The sequence below is a fragment of the Mesocricetus auratus genome, unplaced genomic scaffold (assembly GCF_017639785.1).
Source record: "Mesocricetus auratus isolate SY011 unplaced genomic scaffold, BCM_Maur_2.0 Super-Scaffold_100014, whole genome shotgun sequence".
Taxonomy (NCBI): Eukaryota; Metazoa; Chordata; class Mammalia; order Rodentia; family Cricetidae; genus Mesocricetus; species Mesocricetus auratus.
Window position 1 is genome coordinate 54,954,196 of NW_024429197.1, and position 19,485 is coordinate 54,973,680.

Sequence of the window (19,485 nt, forward strand, 5' to 3'; positions counted from 1 at the left end):
GGTGGTCAGAATACTTTTAAATGCCAACTGGTCCCAGTTGTCTTTATACACGTAATATGCTTGACTTAGGCTGACATATTATGAGCTTTTTGAGTGCCAGTATTTGGTTGATTTCCTGCAGAGTAAAAATAAGCGAAGGATTTAAAAAAAAATCCTGCTACCTAGAGATCAAACATCTGCTGCTTTTATTTTTAAACATTTTCTCATACCTAAGTACAGCAACTTGAATTTAATTAGGAAGGGTTGCTAAATTTAGGACACTCTGCCTTTAAGCTTGCAAAGAACATTCATTCATTCATTCATTCATTCATTCATTCACAAATGTTCTCATTTGTTGCAAAGCTTTTTCCAAGGTCTGTGGAAATGATGTTGAAGAAAATATTGTGTGTGCACTCCTGAAGCAGATATTTTTAGTAGGTAAAGGAGGCTGTTAAAACCTAATTACTAAGTTATTGTATTAGAGCTGTGGTGAGTTTTTCAGCTGTATAGCTACAGGCTGCTTTGCGAGCAGCCTTATATGGGACACATCAGTGCTTGTAACTAGTGCTGCCCCAGATCTTCAGGCACAGAGCCTTTGAGTCCTTAGCTGGAGAGAGGTGTTAGAAATATGCTCATTAGTTCAACAGGCATGCAATAAGCCCGTAAGTATAGTGTTTAGATTAAAAGAACTGTTTGATTGGCCCACTGGGGAAGGGAGGGGAATTGGTTATTCTGTCACTCTGTGCCATCATTTCCCTATCTTAGGGGAGATGATAGAACTGGACTCTTCCTCAAAGGTTTTCTAGGCCAGGCCCAGTGTTTTTGGTCAGTCTCCTCCTCCTCCTCTTCCTCCTCCTCTTCCTCTTCCCTCCTCCTCCTCCCTCCTCCTCATCCCTCCTCCTCATTCCTCCTCCCTCCTCCTCCCTGTCCTCCACTTTCTCCTCCTTTTCATCCTCTTCCTTCTCTTCTCTCTTTAAATTCATAACAACTGTCCTGTCAGTGGATTTAGAGATGAGGAAAGTGCCTGGGGTCACTCTGAGTGTCGACTGTAATGGCACCACTTATAAGCTGGCAGTCCTGTGTTCCCCTGGGTGACCGAATGGTGTGTCTCAGCTGGGGGTTGATTACGGGGAGCTTCTCCTGATTCCTTCGGGTGTATTTCTGGATATCATGCATCATGAAAAATAAGAAGTGATCATTTCCTTTGGCCCCAAGCCCAGATCGCCCTATCATTTGCAGTTGCTTTCCTCCTGCTGACACATGCTTGCGTCCTCCGCTCCTTTTGGAGAGGAGAGAGAGCACTGTGCATGGACAGAGCGAGCTCAGTGGTGGGCCCGTGAGAGACATGGACACGGTTTATCCGGGAAAAGGCATGCCAGTGGGAAGAAGCCCAACTTTTCTTGTACATAATGTCCAGATTGCTGTCCATCAAGTCCAGATAGCTGTCTGCCAGCCTTAGTAGTGTTCCCACAGCGTCACACGGCAGTCTGTCAATTTCTGCCATGCAGGGATGAGGCAGAGGGTGACTTTTCAGCAGAGACGTTCAGCAAGTCTCCCTTGACCTGCTGCAGTTTCTAGATGGCCATGCTGCTGCTTGGCGGGAACTGTGACAAAGAACTTGTGGGCCCACGGGCTCTGTTAACACCACACTCCCTACACTAGACCCTTTGTGTTCCAGCTTCGTCTCACACCTTAAAGACCGAGCTGGGGCTGTCCCCCTGCAGGTGGACACTTCTTATGTTACACGTAACAGTTTGCGCTTCCAGAGTACCACCTAGCATGACTCTTCAAAAGAGTGTTTGAGTCTCCACTGCTGTGTCCATTTGGAATTGCCTAGCCTGTGACTGTTCCTACACATGTACACCACACATGTAGCCTGCACGTATGTTCCACACATGTGACTGTACTCTGCACTGAAGATGTAAACACGTCGGGCAGGACAGGCCTGTGGGTGATGGAGACCCTTCCCCAGACTAACACCTAGGCATTAACCAAAATGCCTTGGCAAGAGTGAGAAGCGGCAGTGCTGTTTGTTCTAGTGGAGACTTAGTGCTTAGCATGTGGATTTGCTGTGAATTTCATGCGTGGTTTCCTCTTCTTTTGCCGGTTCACTAGTCCACAAGTGTGGGCAGTACTTAGTGACTGTTCAGGTGGGATGAATGGATTTCTTTGGTGATTATTTTAGATTAGTGGGTTATAGAATACTTTGAAATCATTACAGGTGACTGCAGTTTAGAAAGAGAAGAGCATGGGACTAAGACTTGAATTTCATTGTGGTTGAGGCTGTGGTCATTATCTTCTTAGAGAGTAAGGCAGAATTCCAGCCTTTCAGTTATCCACAAACCGGGACGTAACATAAACGTTTGCCAGGTGTTTACCTCCTTAATAGCTAGGGTTTCCCCTCCCTCCCTCCCTCCCTCCCTCCCTCCCTCCCTCCCTCCCTCCCTCCCTCCCTCCCTCCCTCCCTCCCTCCCTCCCTCCCTCCCTCCGCAATAGAATCCATTATGGCAGCCATTCCGTCTGATAGCTTTATATCACAACCTGAATAAATGCAGCATGTCAGCTAGGAGAACATGGAAGTGTGGGAGAAGAGTCAGTGCTGTTGCTTAATTTCCTGAGGACTTACAGGCCTCTCCTTCCATGTAAACGCCCACCGTCTCCGCACTGGCACATTCCCATGTAGTCATACTTCATACTCTGCTCACCACAACTGAAACTGCAGGTCCACCTCCAGTCAGTGAGCAGAGACACAAGCTCATCTGAGACAGTGGCTTTTGGGCTGCAGTTACTTCCTCCTTCCCTCCTGGATTATAAGGTGAAGGAAAGGAAAACTTGTCTAAAGACATCTTGCTATTCTTTATTTCAACTTCGGATTTTTTTTTTAAGTGAACAACTTCTTCCCAATCATCGTCACCCAGAAAACCTACATTTGCTGTGCACCCTGCAAATAACCTGCTTCCATGTTGGGAGGGGCATGATAACTGCTTTTAGCTGCCTCTGCCCCAGGATTGCTGGAAACATTAGGCAGAGTTTCTGAGTAGCAGGAATGCCTCCCATTCTGTGTAATGGGAAATTCTGACTCTCCTTACTTTAAGTGGCATAATGACATCACCACTGCTTAAAACCCCTTACAGTAGTCATGTGCTGTCTTAGTTGGAAGGTGATCTTACAAATGGAGTGCATCTCATTGTGGGAGCATCCCATCCTGGTGAGGTGGACTGAGCCCGGCATTTTCTTTCCTGCTCTTGCTAAGGTTCAACAACAAATCTGCTGACATGCCTGGGATAGCCCTCCAGCTTTCCCTGTGTCTCGGCACACTGCCTCCTCAGTCTGCAGTACTCTGGTGAGAAGGGATGAGGCAGAGGGAAGCCAATCTACTGCTAGGAGTGAGTCCTCCAGTAGAAAGACTCGTCCCTATCCACCTTGCAGCTAAAAGATCCAGGAAGATAACCAGGAGCTGCACGCATCTTCTGCCATCTGCCACCCTGTGGTCGTTGGTTTCAAATAACACAGGAATTTGATTTGCTCTGCCCGAGGAAAGACATTGGAAAAATATAGTTTCCTGTTCTTGGGAGTTTGCTGTGTCTTTGGGCAAGGAAAACAGCATTCCTTGGGCACAGATTCAACAGATAGCAGTTACCCTTCTGTCCCTTAGCCAGACTTGAAGTGCTTTATACTTTTTTTTTTTTTTTTTTTTTTTTTTTTGGTTTTACAAGACAGGGTTTCTCTGTATTGTTTTGGAGGCTGTTGGTCCATCCTGGCCTCGAACTCACAGAGATCCGCCTGCCTCTGCCTCCCGAGTGCTGGGATTAAAGGGGTGCGCCACCACCGCCCGGCTCGAAGTGCTTTATACTTTATGTGGAAATGAACTTTTATTCTTTCCAAAGGGTCTGCTTTGCAGTAAAGTTCCCATTCCCACCTGGAACTGAAACCAAACCAACAGGAAACTTTCAGGCAGGGAAGCTGACTTTCAGATTTTCAGTGCCCTCTTCTGGAAGTGGAGTGGGTGGTGGCGGGGAGGGAGGGGCACTACCAAGTGAAATGTGAGCTGAAGCTCTGTAACTGCATCTACCTCCTTTCCCTGCTTCCAGGGAGAAGCTGCAGCAGCACAAGTGTGGGAAGGGGCCCTGGGCCGGGGCTGCTCCCCAGCCTTCGCACTGGCTTCACACCGCTGTCGGGGGATTGTGGAGGCATGGGGGCCCGGGCTGCTCTCCAGCCTTCACACTGCTGTCCGGGGATTGTGGAGGCATGGGGGCCCGGGCTGCTCTCCAGTCTTCACACTGGCTTCCTGCCCTGTTGTCCAGGGATTGTGGAGGCATGGGGGCCGGGGCTGCTCTCCAGCCTTTGCACTGGCTTCCTGCCCTGTTGTCCAGGGATTGTGGAGGTATGGGGGTCGGGGCTGTGAGCACGTGTGTGTACTTGTGGGGCTTGTGAGGGGGCATGGCCCTGATCCTGGGGCTTAGTGTTCTCTCTTGGTATTGTTTGGCCCACAGGAACCCCAGATCCTGAAGTTACTCCTAGTTTATCACTAAGCTAACCTAAAAAAGTCTTATTTTGTCGTTATTCTAGGCATAGAGAAAAAGTGCATTATTGAATAAAGAGTTAATGAATATGCTTAATCTAGTTTCAATATTTTGTTTGTTTTATTATTCCCTCTATGAGCTGGGTGTGGGGGCACACACCTGTCATCTCAACCTTTGGGAGACTGAGGCAGGAGGATTGCAGACTTGAAGCCAGCCTGGCCTATATGAGACTCCTTCTCAAAATGAACCAACCAACTAACCAACCAACCAACCAACCAACCAACCAACCAACCAACCAACCAACCAAAGCGCTGGCTTATGATTTATTAAAGCTTGCCTGAGGATTCAGAAAAGCAAAGTCAGCCAGCAGTCAGAAGCTAGAAGGTGGTGGTATACACCTTTAATCTTAGGACTCAGTATTAAAAAGGTAGACTGTCTCTCTGAGTTCAAGGCCACCCAGATCTACCCAAGAGTGGATCAGTCTAAAAGAGAATTATAGCTCACACCTTTAATCCCAGCACTAGAGAGGTATAAAAGACAGGAGCAAGGATTCAGTAAAAGGCATTCGTTCTCCAGCCATGCTGAGGAGAGCTTACAGTCTGAGGCTTGGTGAGAGCTCGTGGAGACAGGATTGGCCCATTCAATCTGAGATAGAGGTAAGAAGCTAGTGGCCCGCTGCTTTGCTTTTCTGATACTCAGCTTGAAGCTTGAACCCCAATATCAGTCTCTGGGTCATTTGTTTTGTTCGTGTTACAGGTGATGGTGTTATATATTCTTTTTGAGTCATTTCTTAGTAGGGTGCTCTAGAAGGGTGCATGGGAATCTGCGAGTAAACAGTTTTTTTTTTCTCTAGACATGGGTTCTCTGTGTGGCCCTGGCTGTCTTGGAACTCAGCATATAGACCAGGCATTCGGCACCACCCCCTGGCTTGAACAAAGCCTTTTATGTGCTTCTGTTTTTCTCAGCTTTCTGCCTATGCTTCATGCTCTGAAGTTAAAAAATTAATGTCCTCGAGAACCAGCCTTGAGTGCCTTCTCCTCCTGACTGTGGGCTTTTGATTGACTTTCCTGTTGTTGCTCTTATCACAGGAGTGTACCTAGGTTTGTGGGAAGACTGGGGTGGCTGGTCTGCTCAGGGGACAGTGGTGCCACCCTGCAGTTGTTCCCTGGTTCCATTATCCAGTCAGCATAATGCTAATTGAAGGTTCCCACTTACAAAGCGCAGGGCTAGGTGCTGTGACTTCTCCAAGATGCTTGGTGTCCCAAGAGGAGACAGTTATTTAGGACTTTGCTCATCCTAGATGCCCTGTCTCTATTACTACAACTTAAGTTGTTCCAGTTAGCATTCTGCCGTGTTCATCAGTTCACTTTTGAGTAATCCAAGGTTTCATTACTATGTTGCTAAGCCACATCTCTCTTAAATATTATTTTATTATTGCCATTTATGTGTATGATGTGTGTGTGTGCAGGTGCATACCTGCCATGGGGTGTGGGGGAGTTGGTACTCCCCTTCCACCTTTATGTGGGTCCCAGGGAACAAATTCAGGTTGCCAGGCTTGTGTTTTGAGTGCTCTTGCCTGCTGAGCTGTGTCTACGGGTACCCAGTCATATCTTCTTTATACAGCACTTACCACTTGATTTCATTTTGTTTGTGTGTTTTTTTCAGACAGCAGCTCTCTATAGAGCCTGGGCTAGTCTCAAAATTCAACCCTTGCTGACATTTACACAGTCCTAATGTCAAACATAGGAAATTGAAGTTGATAGCGTAGCCTACTGTCATGTCGGGCCAGTTCCTTCAGTGAAGAGTAAATCTCTGTTTGGCCGGGCAGCCTGGGAAGGTCTGTGATCCCCACTGCCAGGGAGGCTGAGGCAGGAAGAAGACAGAATTCAAGGCCTGTCTGGACACCGTGGTGAAACCTGTCTCAGAATAAAGGTGAAAAGAAGGTTGGGGTCTCAGTGGGACAATGCTTGCCTAGAGGCCCAGTCCCCAGGACCTCAAGTAAAATGGAAATCAGCCACAGTTCATTTCCAGTGGAGGCAGAAAACAGTGAAAAAAACAGGCTGAGCCAGGTGGTTGTGGTGCACACCTTTAACTTAGCACATAGGAGTCAGAAGCAGGTGGATCTCTGTGAGTTTAGGTCCAGCCTGGTCTCCAGAGCTAGTTCTAGGACAGCCATGCTACACAGAGAAACCCTGTCTTGAAAAACCAAAAAGAAAAAAAAATTAGTGATGAAGCATGTTATAGTGGAGGAAATAAAAAGGTTCAAATTTTAAAAACCCACAGAGGTTAAGAACTTTGCCATTTAGTAGGAAATTGAAAGATTTCTGAACGGTCTAAAATGATGTGGGAAAAACCATTAGGTAGAGAAACATTTGACTTCTTCACCTGGAAAGGGCTAAAAGCAATCAATTACGCTGTCCTTGCCTATTTGTAGCTTCCTTTTGAGCTGTGTGTGATATGCATGGGATGTTCAGAGTTTATTTCCTTAAATTAATACTTGAATGTTTCTTTAGTGATTTGAAACCTAATATTCCTAAATATTCCTTTTCCTGATTATGAAAACAGTGTATGATCATGTCTGAAAATTTGGAAAAGATGGATACAAGTGCAAAGAATGGAAACCCATCAAGTCCTAGAGATAATACTAAGGTTCTCTGTTTTGGTTTAGGGGGCTTTTGTAGTCTTAGAGGAAGGGCATCTTGGTTTTCAGTCCACTACTCTCAGATCTAATATTTTCTTACTTCAGAACGTAACAGTTCTGTTCCTGTCACCCTGTGGCTTTATGGCTTTTATTTTCCTGTAAGGAGTCAGGGTGAGAAGGAGGGCAAAGGCTGGGCTGATGGCCTGTTGATCCTGCTAGCTGTGGTGATGGCCAGGTGAGCCACGGTGACGCGGTGAAGGCGGAAGGGAACATGCTGAGGGCGAGCTGTTCCAGTTCTCTCTCCTCCCCCACTGTGTATTTGTTTCTGATTTAAGAAAAGATTTATTTGTTTATATTCTCCAGGTCTGTGGTGCAAGCATATGCCACATGTGTGAGTTCCGGGACAGCCAGAGCAACATGGAGAAACCTTGTCTTGAAAACAAAACAACTACAACAAAATAGTTGTATGTAGTATTTGAAAATTAGAGTGATACTTAAGTCAGTAATAAAAAGGCAGATAACCCAATTAGAAATATGAAAAGAATCTGGATGGTTCTCAAAGAAGATACACAAGCGGCCAACTAAGTGCCTTAAAAAGTTCTTAATGTTATCAGCCAGTAGGCAAATGCAAGTCAAAACCACAGTGCAAGGGCTTGGTCAGTTAGGAAAGTGTTTGCTGCATGAGCACGAGCATTTGTGGATTCCAAGCAACGGGACTACGCATACGTTATAAAAGGCCCCAACTCACAAAGCAGTTACCACACTCACCAAAATGGCAAGCAATTGCTAAATTGTAAGGAAATTGGAGCTGTCATATTTTATTGGTCACATTAAAATCATGTAACCAATTTGGAAAACAATTGGTGGTAATTCTTCCGTGTCAAATGTAGAGTTATCGTATAACCTAGCCTGTTATATTAATACAAAACTTGTACATGGATATTAATAGCAGCCATCTTCATGGGGTGCAAAAAGTGTAATGTCCCCCATTCATAATGAATAAATGAAATGATAACCAAATTTGACTTATCTTAGCTATGGCATATTACTTAGTATTAGATAGTTTGGAGTATTGTTACCTGTTCCATACAGTTTGGATGAATATTGGAAACATGGAAAGAGAAAAAAACAACATATATGATAATTGATTGTTGCCCAGAAAAATAAAATATGCTGATGCAAAAAGATTAGTGTTTGCTTAGAATTAGAGGTCGTGAGGGACGTGGAGAATGACAATGAATAGGTTGGCACTTTTAGATGATGGAGTGTTGTAATTTAGATTGTGGTGTGTGTTGGATACCTCTGGGAATTATATCTAAAAAATCTATTTAAGGCATTTCTAAAAACTGGAATGTTCAAAACAATGCAAAATAAAGGCATATTTCCTTATATATTAATTAATACCTGTAATTGAAATATAGTATGTGGCCTTTTTTGTCACTGTCAACCTAATAAGAGTGTTTTTGTCACCGTTTGAAAACATACTTTCTAACATAAGTAAGGTGGTATTTAGGATAACTGTAGAACTAAGAAGCATTTAGGCAAACATTTTCAGACATAAATTATTTGTGTGTCTATTAGAGTGAAATAGCTACAAGTTAATGTCAAGTTTGTTTTTAAAAAGATGTATTTATTTTATGTGTGAATGTTTTGCCTGTGTGTATGTGAGTGCACCATGTGTGTGCCCTATGTAAGCCTGGTGTCTTCAGGGATCAGAAGAGGGCATTGGGTCCCCTGGGTTCTGGAGCTATGGATGGTTGTAAGCCATCATGTGCATACTGAGAATCAAACCTGAGTCTTCTTTAAGAGCGACAGGTTAACTGCTGAGCCATCTCTCCAGCACGAATGCCCCATGGAAATATAGATGTTAGTGGTAAATGGCCAGCCCAGTGAAGGCAAGCAGGTCCCTAGAGAGTGGATATTCCTGTGTGCCTGCCAGTGCTGTAGGATCCTGGGAGGACCTCAGTCTTCCTTTTGTCTCTTTTCTGAGCACAAATGGCTGGAGAATGGCCTATTGATTGCCTCTCTTAGGAGGAAGGGAGGAACTGGGGGGGGCTGGAGGTTAAGTGCAGCTCATATTGTACCCAAAACCATACTCCAGGTATAATATAGTGCACTGTGCTTTTTTTTACTTCATACGTTTGGAACATTTCTAGTTTAAAATAAAAGGAGAAAATAGGTTCTGATGAAGTGTAGGCAGTAGTTTCTACCGAATGAGTTAGGTGTGTAGATTCTGAGTAACTGCTAGCAAAAGGCCAGCATGGCTGTCTTGGTTCTGTGCCCTGTCTGACTTGGGAGCAAGCTGTGTTTTTTGTTTCTTTTTTCAGGTTTTTTGAGACAGGGTTTCTTCGTGGAGCTTTGTAGACCAGACTGGCCTCGAATTCACAGGGATCCGTCTGGCTCTGCCTCCCAAGTGCCACCACTGCCCAGCACAAGCTGTGGTTTCATGTCTGTCTGTCTGTGTATTCATTCATTTATTCATTCATACATTTTTGAGGAAGGGTTTCTCTGTATACCCCTGGCAGTCCCGCGACTCATTCTGTAGACCACCTTCCTCTGCCTCCCAAGCGATAGGACTAACGGTGTGCACCACTACCACCCGGCTCGTTTGCTTGTTTGAGAGTCTCGGTTGGGAAATGTGGTGCTGAAAAGGATGTGAGAAGGCCACCCGGGTACTGAGGGAGGCAGGATGCTGCACTGCCAGCACCCCAGCAGGTGTTCTTTTCTGTTCTCCAGAGGTCCCTCTTCACATCACTGGCATCCTCCTCATTACTCTGTCAAGTAATTTTTCTATAGAGCAGTAGAAGACACTCAGACGGAGAGCTGGAACAGAGACATTAAGGAGTTGTAGGTAGAATCATGTCTGCTGGTTTTAAAAATGAAGCTTTGGCTCCTGCCAGAAAAGATGATACACGCCTTGGTTGCATATTATGATCAGATCCCTGGAGGAGCCATGGAGAAGGGGAGATTTTTAGACATACATGCCTTACCATTGATACTTGCAAGTGAAGTGTATTGTAGAACAACCCTCCCCCAAATAAACAAAAACAAACAACTGATCCTGAGCAAATACTGGTGATTAAAAGCACAGTTTGTGGCATGATGGACTGGTTGTGATAATAATATAAAGTTTGAAACAGAATTTCTGGGAGTTTCGTGTGCAAAAGCATAAAAGGTGAGGAGGATGGAATTTAAACTTTTGTTAGCAGACTCAGGTCTGGCCACTCACCTAAGCTAATACTTAGGAAGGAAGTTGGTTTTATTCAAGATCTGGCATTCAGGGCCAGGCATGGGAGCATACACCTTCGATCCTGGCACTTACGAGGTTGAGGCAAGGGGTGTGTTCAAGACCAGTCTGGCTATAGAGCAAGCATTTGACTTTAGAAACAAAACAAAACAACAGAAACAGCGTTGGAGAGATGGCTTACTGGTTAAGAGAATTAACTGCTCTTTGAGAGGACCTGAGTTGGCATTCCCAGCACCCACATGACAGCTTATAACTATCTGTAACTCCAGTCTTTGAAGCTATGGCACCCATTTCTGGCTTTCTGGGTCACCAGGCTCTCAAGTGGTACACAGACATAAATGCAGGTAGAACATGTATATATATTAAACAACAATAACAGCAAAACCCAACATCCTCAAAAGATGGGTAGCTGCTGTCTCAGAGCTCCACCTTTTGAATATAATAAATATTTTAATGATATATATGCATACATACATACATGCATGCATACATAGCTTTACTTGAGGAAAAAAGTCTGAGTTAGGCATGGTGGCTCATATTTGTAATCTCAGCACTTGGGAGGCTGAGGCTGGCCTGGCCACCTGAGTGTAGAGACAGATCCTAGCCAGAAACAAAGCCAAAAAAAACCTGGAACACTATACATACGTGTGAATGATCTGGATCAGGCGTTCGTGATCCCATCATTTGACAGACAGTTTGGAGGATTGCTGCAAGTTTGAGAGCAACCTTATCTGCATACTGAGTTCTGGCCAGTCAGAACTATGTAGCTAGCCCCTGCCCACCCTTGCTCCCTTCCTAAAATAAAATAGAATAAAATAAAATAAAATAAAGGTTGGGAGAGAGGGGAAGAGTTAAAGAAAAAGGATGCAAAAGATAGCAGACTGTGGATGATTTCAGTTATCATTTTAGTGTTAAAATATAAGGAAAGTCAATCTCCCAGTGGTCTTTTTTTTCCTTTTCTTTTCTCCTCCCTCCCTCCCTCCCTCCCTCCCTCCCTCCCTCCCTCCCTCCCTCCCTCCCTCCCTCCCTCCCTCCCTCCTTCCCTCCCTCTTTCTTTCTTTCTCTCTCTCTCTCTCTCTCTCTCTCTCTCTCTCTCTCTCTCTCTCTCTCTCTCTCTCTCTCTCTCTCTTTCTTTCTTTCTTTCTTTCTTTCTGAGACAGTATTTTTCTTTGTAGCCTTCCTTAGCTGTCCTGGAAGTGCTTTGTAGATCAGGCTAGTCTCTAACTCCCTTGCCTCTTGAGTGCTGGGATTAAAGGCCTGCACCATCACCACCCAGCTCCCATGAAGTAGAAATAAGCTGAAGTAAAGTTGAGTTCTAGAAAATGATTGACAGGTGTACACTCTATTCTCATGTTTGTGCAGTCCCTTCTCACAGAAGGAAGAACTAAAAACCACTGCTTTTTAATCGACAGATCTCCCTCGGACATGGCAACAAGCAGCTTTTCCTTTGTACCATGTGACAGCAAACCGGCATCCAGACAGCTTGGAGCATCTGCTGTGGGCAGGTGAGGACAGTTGGGGACTCTTAGGGGACTGTAGTACACCAGTGAGGTGGGGGTGGGCCTAGGCAATTATAGTGCCCATTTTGCAAGGTAGAGAAGAAGATGCATGCATGGGGACTCCATATATACTGTTGAAACAGGGGAGAAGGGACAGGAAAAAAAAAAGCTGGGAATCTTTCTAAACCCCACCCTTCTGCTTCCTGCATCTTTCTCCATGTCCTTGGTCCTCCAAAACCTCTATGGCTAATTTTGGTCAACTAGTAGCTAGCTCTGCCCCCTGATTCAAAGTAAACCTTATTGGCAGTCTTGGGAGTGTCAGAGTTTGATCAGAATATCCCACAATGGGTTGCTTTATTTGTTTTCGTGTTTGTTTCTTTGTAGCTGGGCAGGTTTGATTTCCTGATCCTTCTACATGGCATCTGGGATTACAGGCATGGGCTACCACATCTGGTCCATAATAGATTTTAAAACTAATGTGTTACTCTTACTCTTCTTTCTTTTATTTTCTCATGACCTTAGCTTAAAAATGCATTTTAAGAAATATAATCACTGTTGCCTGGCGGTGGTGGCACGCACCTTTAGTCCCAGCGCTCTGGAGGCAGAGGCAGGCGGATCTCTGTGAGTTTGAGACCAGCCTGGTCTATAAGAGCTAGTTCCAGGACAGACTCCAAAGCCACAGAGAAACTCTGTCTTGAACCCCCCCCCCAAAAAAAAAGAAAATATAGCCACTGTAGAAACTCAGGAGCCACAGAAAGCACAAAGAGAAGGAGATTGATACCAGAATTTGTAGTCTCAGAATTACTAAATTGTTTACATTGGGATCATATTACATTGTTCTGTAGTCTGCTTTTTAAACTTACATATCATTATATTTTCTTCTTTTTTAATGATAATGTATTTTTATTTTATATTGGTGTTTTGCCTACATGTGAGTTATATGAGGGCATCAGATCTTGGAGTTTATAGACAGTTGTGAGCTGCCGTGTGGGTGCTGGGAATCAAACCCAGGTCCTCCGGAAGAGCAGTCAGTGCTCTTAACTGCTGAACCATCTCTCCAGCCTTGAATTATATTTTTCATTCATAATAGATATTTTTACAGTATCATATTTGTCAATTAATTTATTCTTTTTTTAAGTGTGTGTGTGCATGTGTGTGTGTGCACGTGTGTGTATGTATGTGTGTGCACGTGTGCATGTGCTCTAGTGCGCATGTGTATGTGTATGTGTGTGCATGTGTGGGTGCTGGTGTACCGTGATATTGAGGTCAGAGGACAAGCTCATGTGTCAATCACACAGGATGTCTTCTGTCAGCTGCTTAGCTGCTAACTCCAGCCTAGCTGTGCACAGCCTCTGAGGGATTTGCCTGTGTCCTCTTCCTGTATCACCACGGCAGTGCTTGGCTGATGAGTCATTGCATCCGGTTTTCATGGGCTCTGGGAATCTGAACTCTTGCCAAGTCCTGTATCCACTGAACCATTTCCTTGGCCCTAATTTGTTAAAGCAAACAAACAAACAACCCGACTCTCTTTATTGAGGGCAGCAGGATGCAAACAATATAAAAACCCAAAGCCTCTTTGTCCATGAATTCACTTTTCTTTCTCTGCTTGTTGAATTGGAGTTGGATGTTATCGCACATTTCCTGAGGGTCCTGATCAGTTCCTGAGAAGCAGTGAGGCAGGTTCCTCAAGGGGCCCTGTGGGAGGGAGGACCAGGGCTCCATGTGGCCTGCTTCTTCCCCTTCTGCTTCACATGTGCTACAAAATAGTCATTGCAAGCAATGATAAGCTCTGCAACCAGTGATGAAAGCTTTGGAAGCCACTTTGCCATCTCGGCACTGGTCCAGGTCCTTCAGTGTTTTGTCCACAGCCAGGGGGTCCTTTTGATTTTCCAAAAACCCAGGCAACTCCCTTTCCATGAGCACTCTAAGGTCCTCCTTTGCCCCCGCAAATCTGTGAAATGTAAGCATCATGGTTTCCATGACATGCTCCATCTGAGGCAGCATCTTGAAGAGGTCTGTTGAAACCAGAGCCCTGAGGTGCAGTAGTCTCTGGGAGAGCTAGACACACAGCCGTAATTTGTTATTTTATGAATTTCAAGTCATTTTTGTTTTGTCTTAATACCTGTGAAAAAGTACTTTTTGTCTTTTTTTTAAAAATTTTTTGAGGCACGATTTCTCTATGTAGCCCTGGGTGTTCTGAACTCACGGAGATCCTCCTGCCTTTGCCTTTTGAGTGTTGGGATTAAAATTAAAGGTGAGTGCCACCATGGTCTGCCTAAAATCATGTATTTGTTTATTTATTTATTTACTTGTTTGTTTATTTATTCTGTTCTTACTTACAGGTTTGTGGAGCTTTTAAGTTTAATATCGGGTCTTCAGTTTAGATTTCACATTTGGAATTAGATATTTACAAGTGTGTTCATTATACTCATGAATTTGGTAAATTGTCTTAGTATGGTAGGGGTTGAGGGATGGAGATGAAGTTGGAAATAACTTGTAAGAAGCTTAAAATTATTTTCCACATTACTTTAAAAATTCCAAATGTTCCTACTCATGGAAATATGAGGGGTTTTTCCTAGAAAGAAATACTCCCTTCTCATAGTTATGCTCTGATTCTTCTGTTTCCTAGGCAACAATTAAGTCAACATTTATAAAGCTGTGTTTAAAAGCTGCAGTAAAATAAAATAACTGAAAGCAGTGGTAAATAAGGCCATAGCTTGACTGAGGCTGTGGTCCAGGATTCTTAACTTGAACCCTTGTCCACAAATGCTATTTCTGGGAGACAGCATAAAAGGGGGAGTGGCTGGAGGGAGAGGTGTGATGGGAGGAGTCTTTGGGAAGAGGGAAGGGTTGCTGAGAGAATGGGGGCTCTAGCAAGAGTCACAGACATGGGGAGGGGGTGTGAGACTGAATAGTGGCCACAAGATGGGCCAGCCCAACTGCTTTTGGCTCTGTGATCATGGGAGGGAAAGCACGGCAGGGCAATATCGCACTTAATGTCATGACCAGGGAAGGAGACAGGAGGAGGAAGCCAGGGCACCACAGCCCCCTTCAAGGGCATCTGTCCATCACCTAAAGACCTTAGAGACTCTACCATCCCCAGATAACACCTTTAACACCTTAGCACACGGGTCTTTGGGGACATCCCATATGTGAGCTATCTGGTAGGACACAGAGCAAGCCTGAGGGAAAGTTATTTCTTGTTTAGTTTGCTCAAGTAAAAAGGAGTGAGATTTGTGCATATGCCTGAGTCGGGAAGAGCAAAGGTTAGAGGTGGACATCCAGGAACATGTGGAGTTCAAATGTGAGAAATTGTGTAGAGATGCTTTTTTTTTTTTTTTTGGTGGTAGTAACACCCGCAGATTGTGTAGCCTTAGCAAAACTAAATGTCCCCACCCTGCTCATCAGAAGATCAGAAGTCCGTGGCCTTTCAGAAGTCTGTGGGCGTGGCTGGTACCAGTTAGGTGGCACAGGAAGTAACCAGCTTACTGCCTTGTTGCTACTCCTTGGAGTGCCACTCCCCACAAATACCTGCCTGCTTCTCCAAACAGTGCTGTAAGGCAGGCAGGGTCACCATTTAATAAACTCGAAACACTAGGGGTGTCACATGAGTTGATGGAGGTCCTGCAGCTAGGCAGTGGCTGGAAGGCTCCTCCCTCATTTCTAAGCAGAGTGCCTTTTGTGATTCTATCTGCCCTGGTGATTAGCCTTCTTGTTTGTTTAGTCTTAAATTATTTTGATGGTGCTAGTTTCTTCTGACCCTTAATAGAGAACCTTCTCATAGAAGGTTCTTGATGCCTAGAGAAGTATCTGGCTACTAGCTAAGATGCTTTGTGGCTCCAAAATTCTTTGAGTTTGTATTTATTATGAGTATTTTTAAAGGGGACCAGTGATGAAATTATGGATTTCTGTAAGTTTTATGCTTATCACCTCTAGTTCCTTTTTTTTTTTCCTTTTTTTTTTTTTTTTCTTGAGACAGGGTTTCTCTAGCTTTGGAGGTTGTCCTGGAACTCACTCTGTAGACCAGGCTGGCCTCGAACTTGAACAGATTCACCTGCCTCCCAAGTGCTGGGATTAAAGGTGTGTGTAGCAGACTAGTTGCTGAAGTAGTTGTGCTAAGCACTTTGGAAAAATGAGGGCGACTCCTTATTGGCAGACTTTCCCATCACTTCATCCTCTTACTGCATCCCATAATTAGAGAGGAGACATGCTGTTAGGGCTGCACACAGGTATTTTTCCATGGAAGTGGGATGTTGGGAAGGTTGTTCATTTTCAAATCTCAAGGATAAAGTGTGTCGTAGTTGTTTGATGTACTGTATGTGTACAAAAGCAGGAGTCTGAGGTCTTAGGCTAAAGGGATGGAGAGAAGCCTTTTATAGATCTGCTTACTCCTCACTTGCCAGCATAGGTACCTCCTCAGCCCCATGTGGGTACAGAGCAGGCTAGTGTCTGTTATTAATGAAGGCTGCTTTGGGGAATCTCAGCAAATGAAGGCGATGATGAGAACCGAGGAAGCAAACTTCCAGGGGCTGTTGAGTAGGATGAGGACCCAGACGGCTAAGTCATTGATTGAGGCACGATTTTGAGTAGAGGCTCGTGTGAGGCGAGAGAGCTTGTTTGAGTTGTTTGGGGAAGAAGGCAGGACACAGAGACTCACTGCTTGTTAAGAGCATAATTTCAGGGTTGCAGGGTGTAAAAGCTCTGGAGATAGCCCAGCAGTGTGGCTATACTGGGTATTTATTACTGGACCATACTCTTTAAGTGGTTATAGTACTTTATTAACATTTTATTTTCTTATGTATTATACTGTTATTTTAAAAAAAGCATGAAGGATAGATTGCCCAGACCATTGAGCCTAACCCTTTCTCCTTTTGAATTAATATGTTCATTAATCTATTTATTGTGAGTTTGTGGGAGGAGGAGTTTTACATGTGGCACCCACAGGACAACCTCAGCTGTCTGTTTGAGCAAGGGTCTCACTGGGCTTCTCCATGCAGTGGTGGGTCTGTGAACTTTTATGGGTTTACTTGTCTCCACCTTCCATGTCGTCATTGCTAGGGCTATAGGTGTCTGCATCCTGCTTTTTACATGGTTTTTGGGGATCCAAACTCAGGTCCTCACACTTGCAAGGCACTTGCTTCACTGACTGCCTAGCTCTTCAGCCTCTGTAGTTTTGATAAGAGGTCTCACCATGTTGTCCAGTCCAGATTTGAACCCTTTATGTAACTCGAGCTGGCCTTGAACTCTCAGCAATCCTTCTGTCTCAGCTTTCTGATTTCTTATTTCTGACGTATTTGGCATTTGCTCAAGGTACCGACTGTAGGGAGAGATCTTACTAGGCACCTAGATGTCTCCCTACTGTCTGTCCAGGTAGCCTGCTGTTTCTGCCTTTGCCGCATCTTTGGAAGCTGCTCACCTGCCCTTCCTGCCTACCCTGGTATTGTCATCTCCTTCTCAGGTCTCTGATGAGGTTGAAGATTAGACTGTCACAATTGTTGTTCTCTCTCCATAGATAGAAATGTTAGGTACAAAATCTTCCCAGCTTAGGACAGCTCTGTAGTAATCTCTGTTGTGCCTCTACCCTAGGACTGGAGGTGGAGTTCTTGCCCTTTGCTCTAGTTGTTTTACTGGCGATAGGTCTTGAGGTGTATGTTCATACTTTTCCTTCTCCTAGTGCATACTTGATTTTTGCTTTCTTTGTATATAGTTTTGTATCAAATCTAAATCTTTTCTTTAGACTAAAAGGGGAATTGTAGGGCGAGATCTTACTAGGTCTACCTGTGGCACTGACCACTCCCATTTGGGAGTGGCCACAGTTGCATATGGGGCTTGTGGGATTTAGGCATGAGGAGAGGACAGGCTTGCTCTCTCTGGGTTCCCATTGGGTCTCAGTTGAGATTGGATGCTTGGAGCTCTGACGTTGGGTTATCGGTTTCTCATGTAAGTGATTTCTCCCCAGTAAAATCAACCTACATCATCCCTATCCCGTGTATGGTAATTTTACTTCAACAACCGACTTTACCTGCTTATCAGTGTCTAGCATCTTTGATAGTAGGCTAAACCAGGGTAGTTCCCAGTGTTTGCCAAGGAGCCATTTCAAAATAAGCTAATTTTATTAGAGATACATTAGGCATTGCAAAAATAGCACCACACTAGTGATATATTAAAGATCAGTTCATTGTACTTTATACTTAAATAAATTAGGGTAGCAAGGATAGCCATAGAGCAGAATTAACTTATGGAACCTTCCTGCCTCTTCTTTGAAAGCACATATCGGGTCTGAAGAATGAGCACACTGTGACTAGACTAAGTCTCTCTCTCTCTCTGACCCCTGCTGTCCTGGAACTTGCTATGAAACTAGGCTGGCCCAGAACTCACAGAGATCCACCTGTCTCTGCCTTCCAGATACTAAAGTACTAAAGCCATGTGCCACCACACCTCATTCCCTGAGAAATGATGATTTTTACCTCATTCCTTTCAGTGTGTTACTTAGTCACACTTTTATCTCTCTTACATTCATATTTTATTGTTTCTTGGCTTTGATACCTATTGCCACATCTTCCTGTATTTTCCACACTTAGAGTTTAATTAATTTGTGTATGAGGGGCTTGTTAAAACAGGGTCTGCCCCCACAGATAGATTGGCATTGAACTTGTTCTCCTCCTGGTCCAGCCTTCTATATGATAGCTTTCTGAGTGCATAGCCCACTGTGGATGTGAACTTGTGGGGTCTCTCCTCTGCCTTGGCTAATTAAAGAGAAAAGATAACAGGAGACTCTGATTTGGTTGTTTGCTGTAGGCTTAAGAGCCTCTGGATCTGTGTGCCTGAATCATTAGATGAGGGCTGTTGGAGTGTTTGGGTGCAGTGGGGGGTATTGGATTTGGAAAATTTTCAAAATTCCCACACTCTTAGTAAAGATCTATAAAGAATAAAGTCTTGTCCCTCTCCCCTTTTGCACTCAACATTTGAAGTGTTAAGTTCCTACTGTGGAAGACCGGTTTCATTGGCATTTTTTGTAGAACAGTGTTTCTCAATCTTCCTAATGCTGCGACCCTTTAATACAAATAGTTCATTATGTTGTTGTGGCCCCAACCATGAAATTATTGTTGTTGCTACTTCAGAACTGTAATTTTGCTACTGTTATGAGTCATAATGTAAATGTCTGTGTTTTCTGGTAGTCTTAGGTGACCCCTGTGAAAGGGTCATTTCACCCACAGGTCACAACCCATAGGTTGAAAACTGTTGGCATAGTGGCACTTGGGATATCAGCGAAGAGTTCTGACCCATGAAGATGGAACTCCTAGCTTTTTAATTCACAAAGACTGCATGAGAAGGATGTAGGCTTGGTTATGCGGAGTCATGCTTTGGAGATTTGTTTGTTTTACTTAGTTCCTGCATGATCTTGGGCTAAAGTTGCAGGTTTTGCTTTGCGGGTTGGGGTGACAGAGCCTACTCTACTTGGCTCATTGCATCAGAGTGAACAGACTTCTCACAGCCCCTTTTTTCTTAAGAAAAGACTGGATGAAGGCTGGTGATTTAACTCAGTGGTAGATATGCTAATATTATGTAATCTTGGGTTTTAATGTCTAGTACAAA

At 44.2% G+C, this 19,485-nt stretch overlaps 1 protein-coding gene and 1 pseudogene across 4 annotated transcripts in view; one reads left to right on the forward strand and one right to left on the reverse strand.

Annotated features, from left to right (window-relative positions):
- The window catches only part of Ttc39b (tetratricopeptide repeat domain 39B), a 102,613-nt gene that overhangs the window by 38,720 nt on the left and 44,408 nt on the right, over positions 1 to 19,485 (forward strand). For all 4 annotated transcript variants that reach the window (XM_040757224.1, XM_040757226.1, XM_040757225.1 and 1 more), the window contains one exon: positions 11,803 to 11,895. In XM_040757224.1, coding sequence (XP_040613158.1) covers positions 11,803 to 11,895 — 93 coding nt within the window. The remainder of the gene's footprint in view (positions 1 to 11,802; positions 11,896 to 19,485) is intronic.
- On the reverse strand, positions 13,575 to 13,893 carry LOC106022133 (annotated as a pseudogene).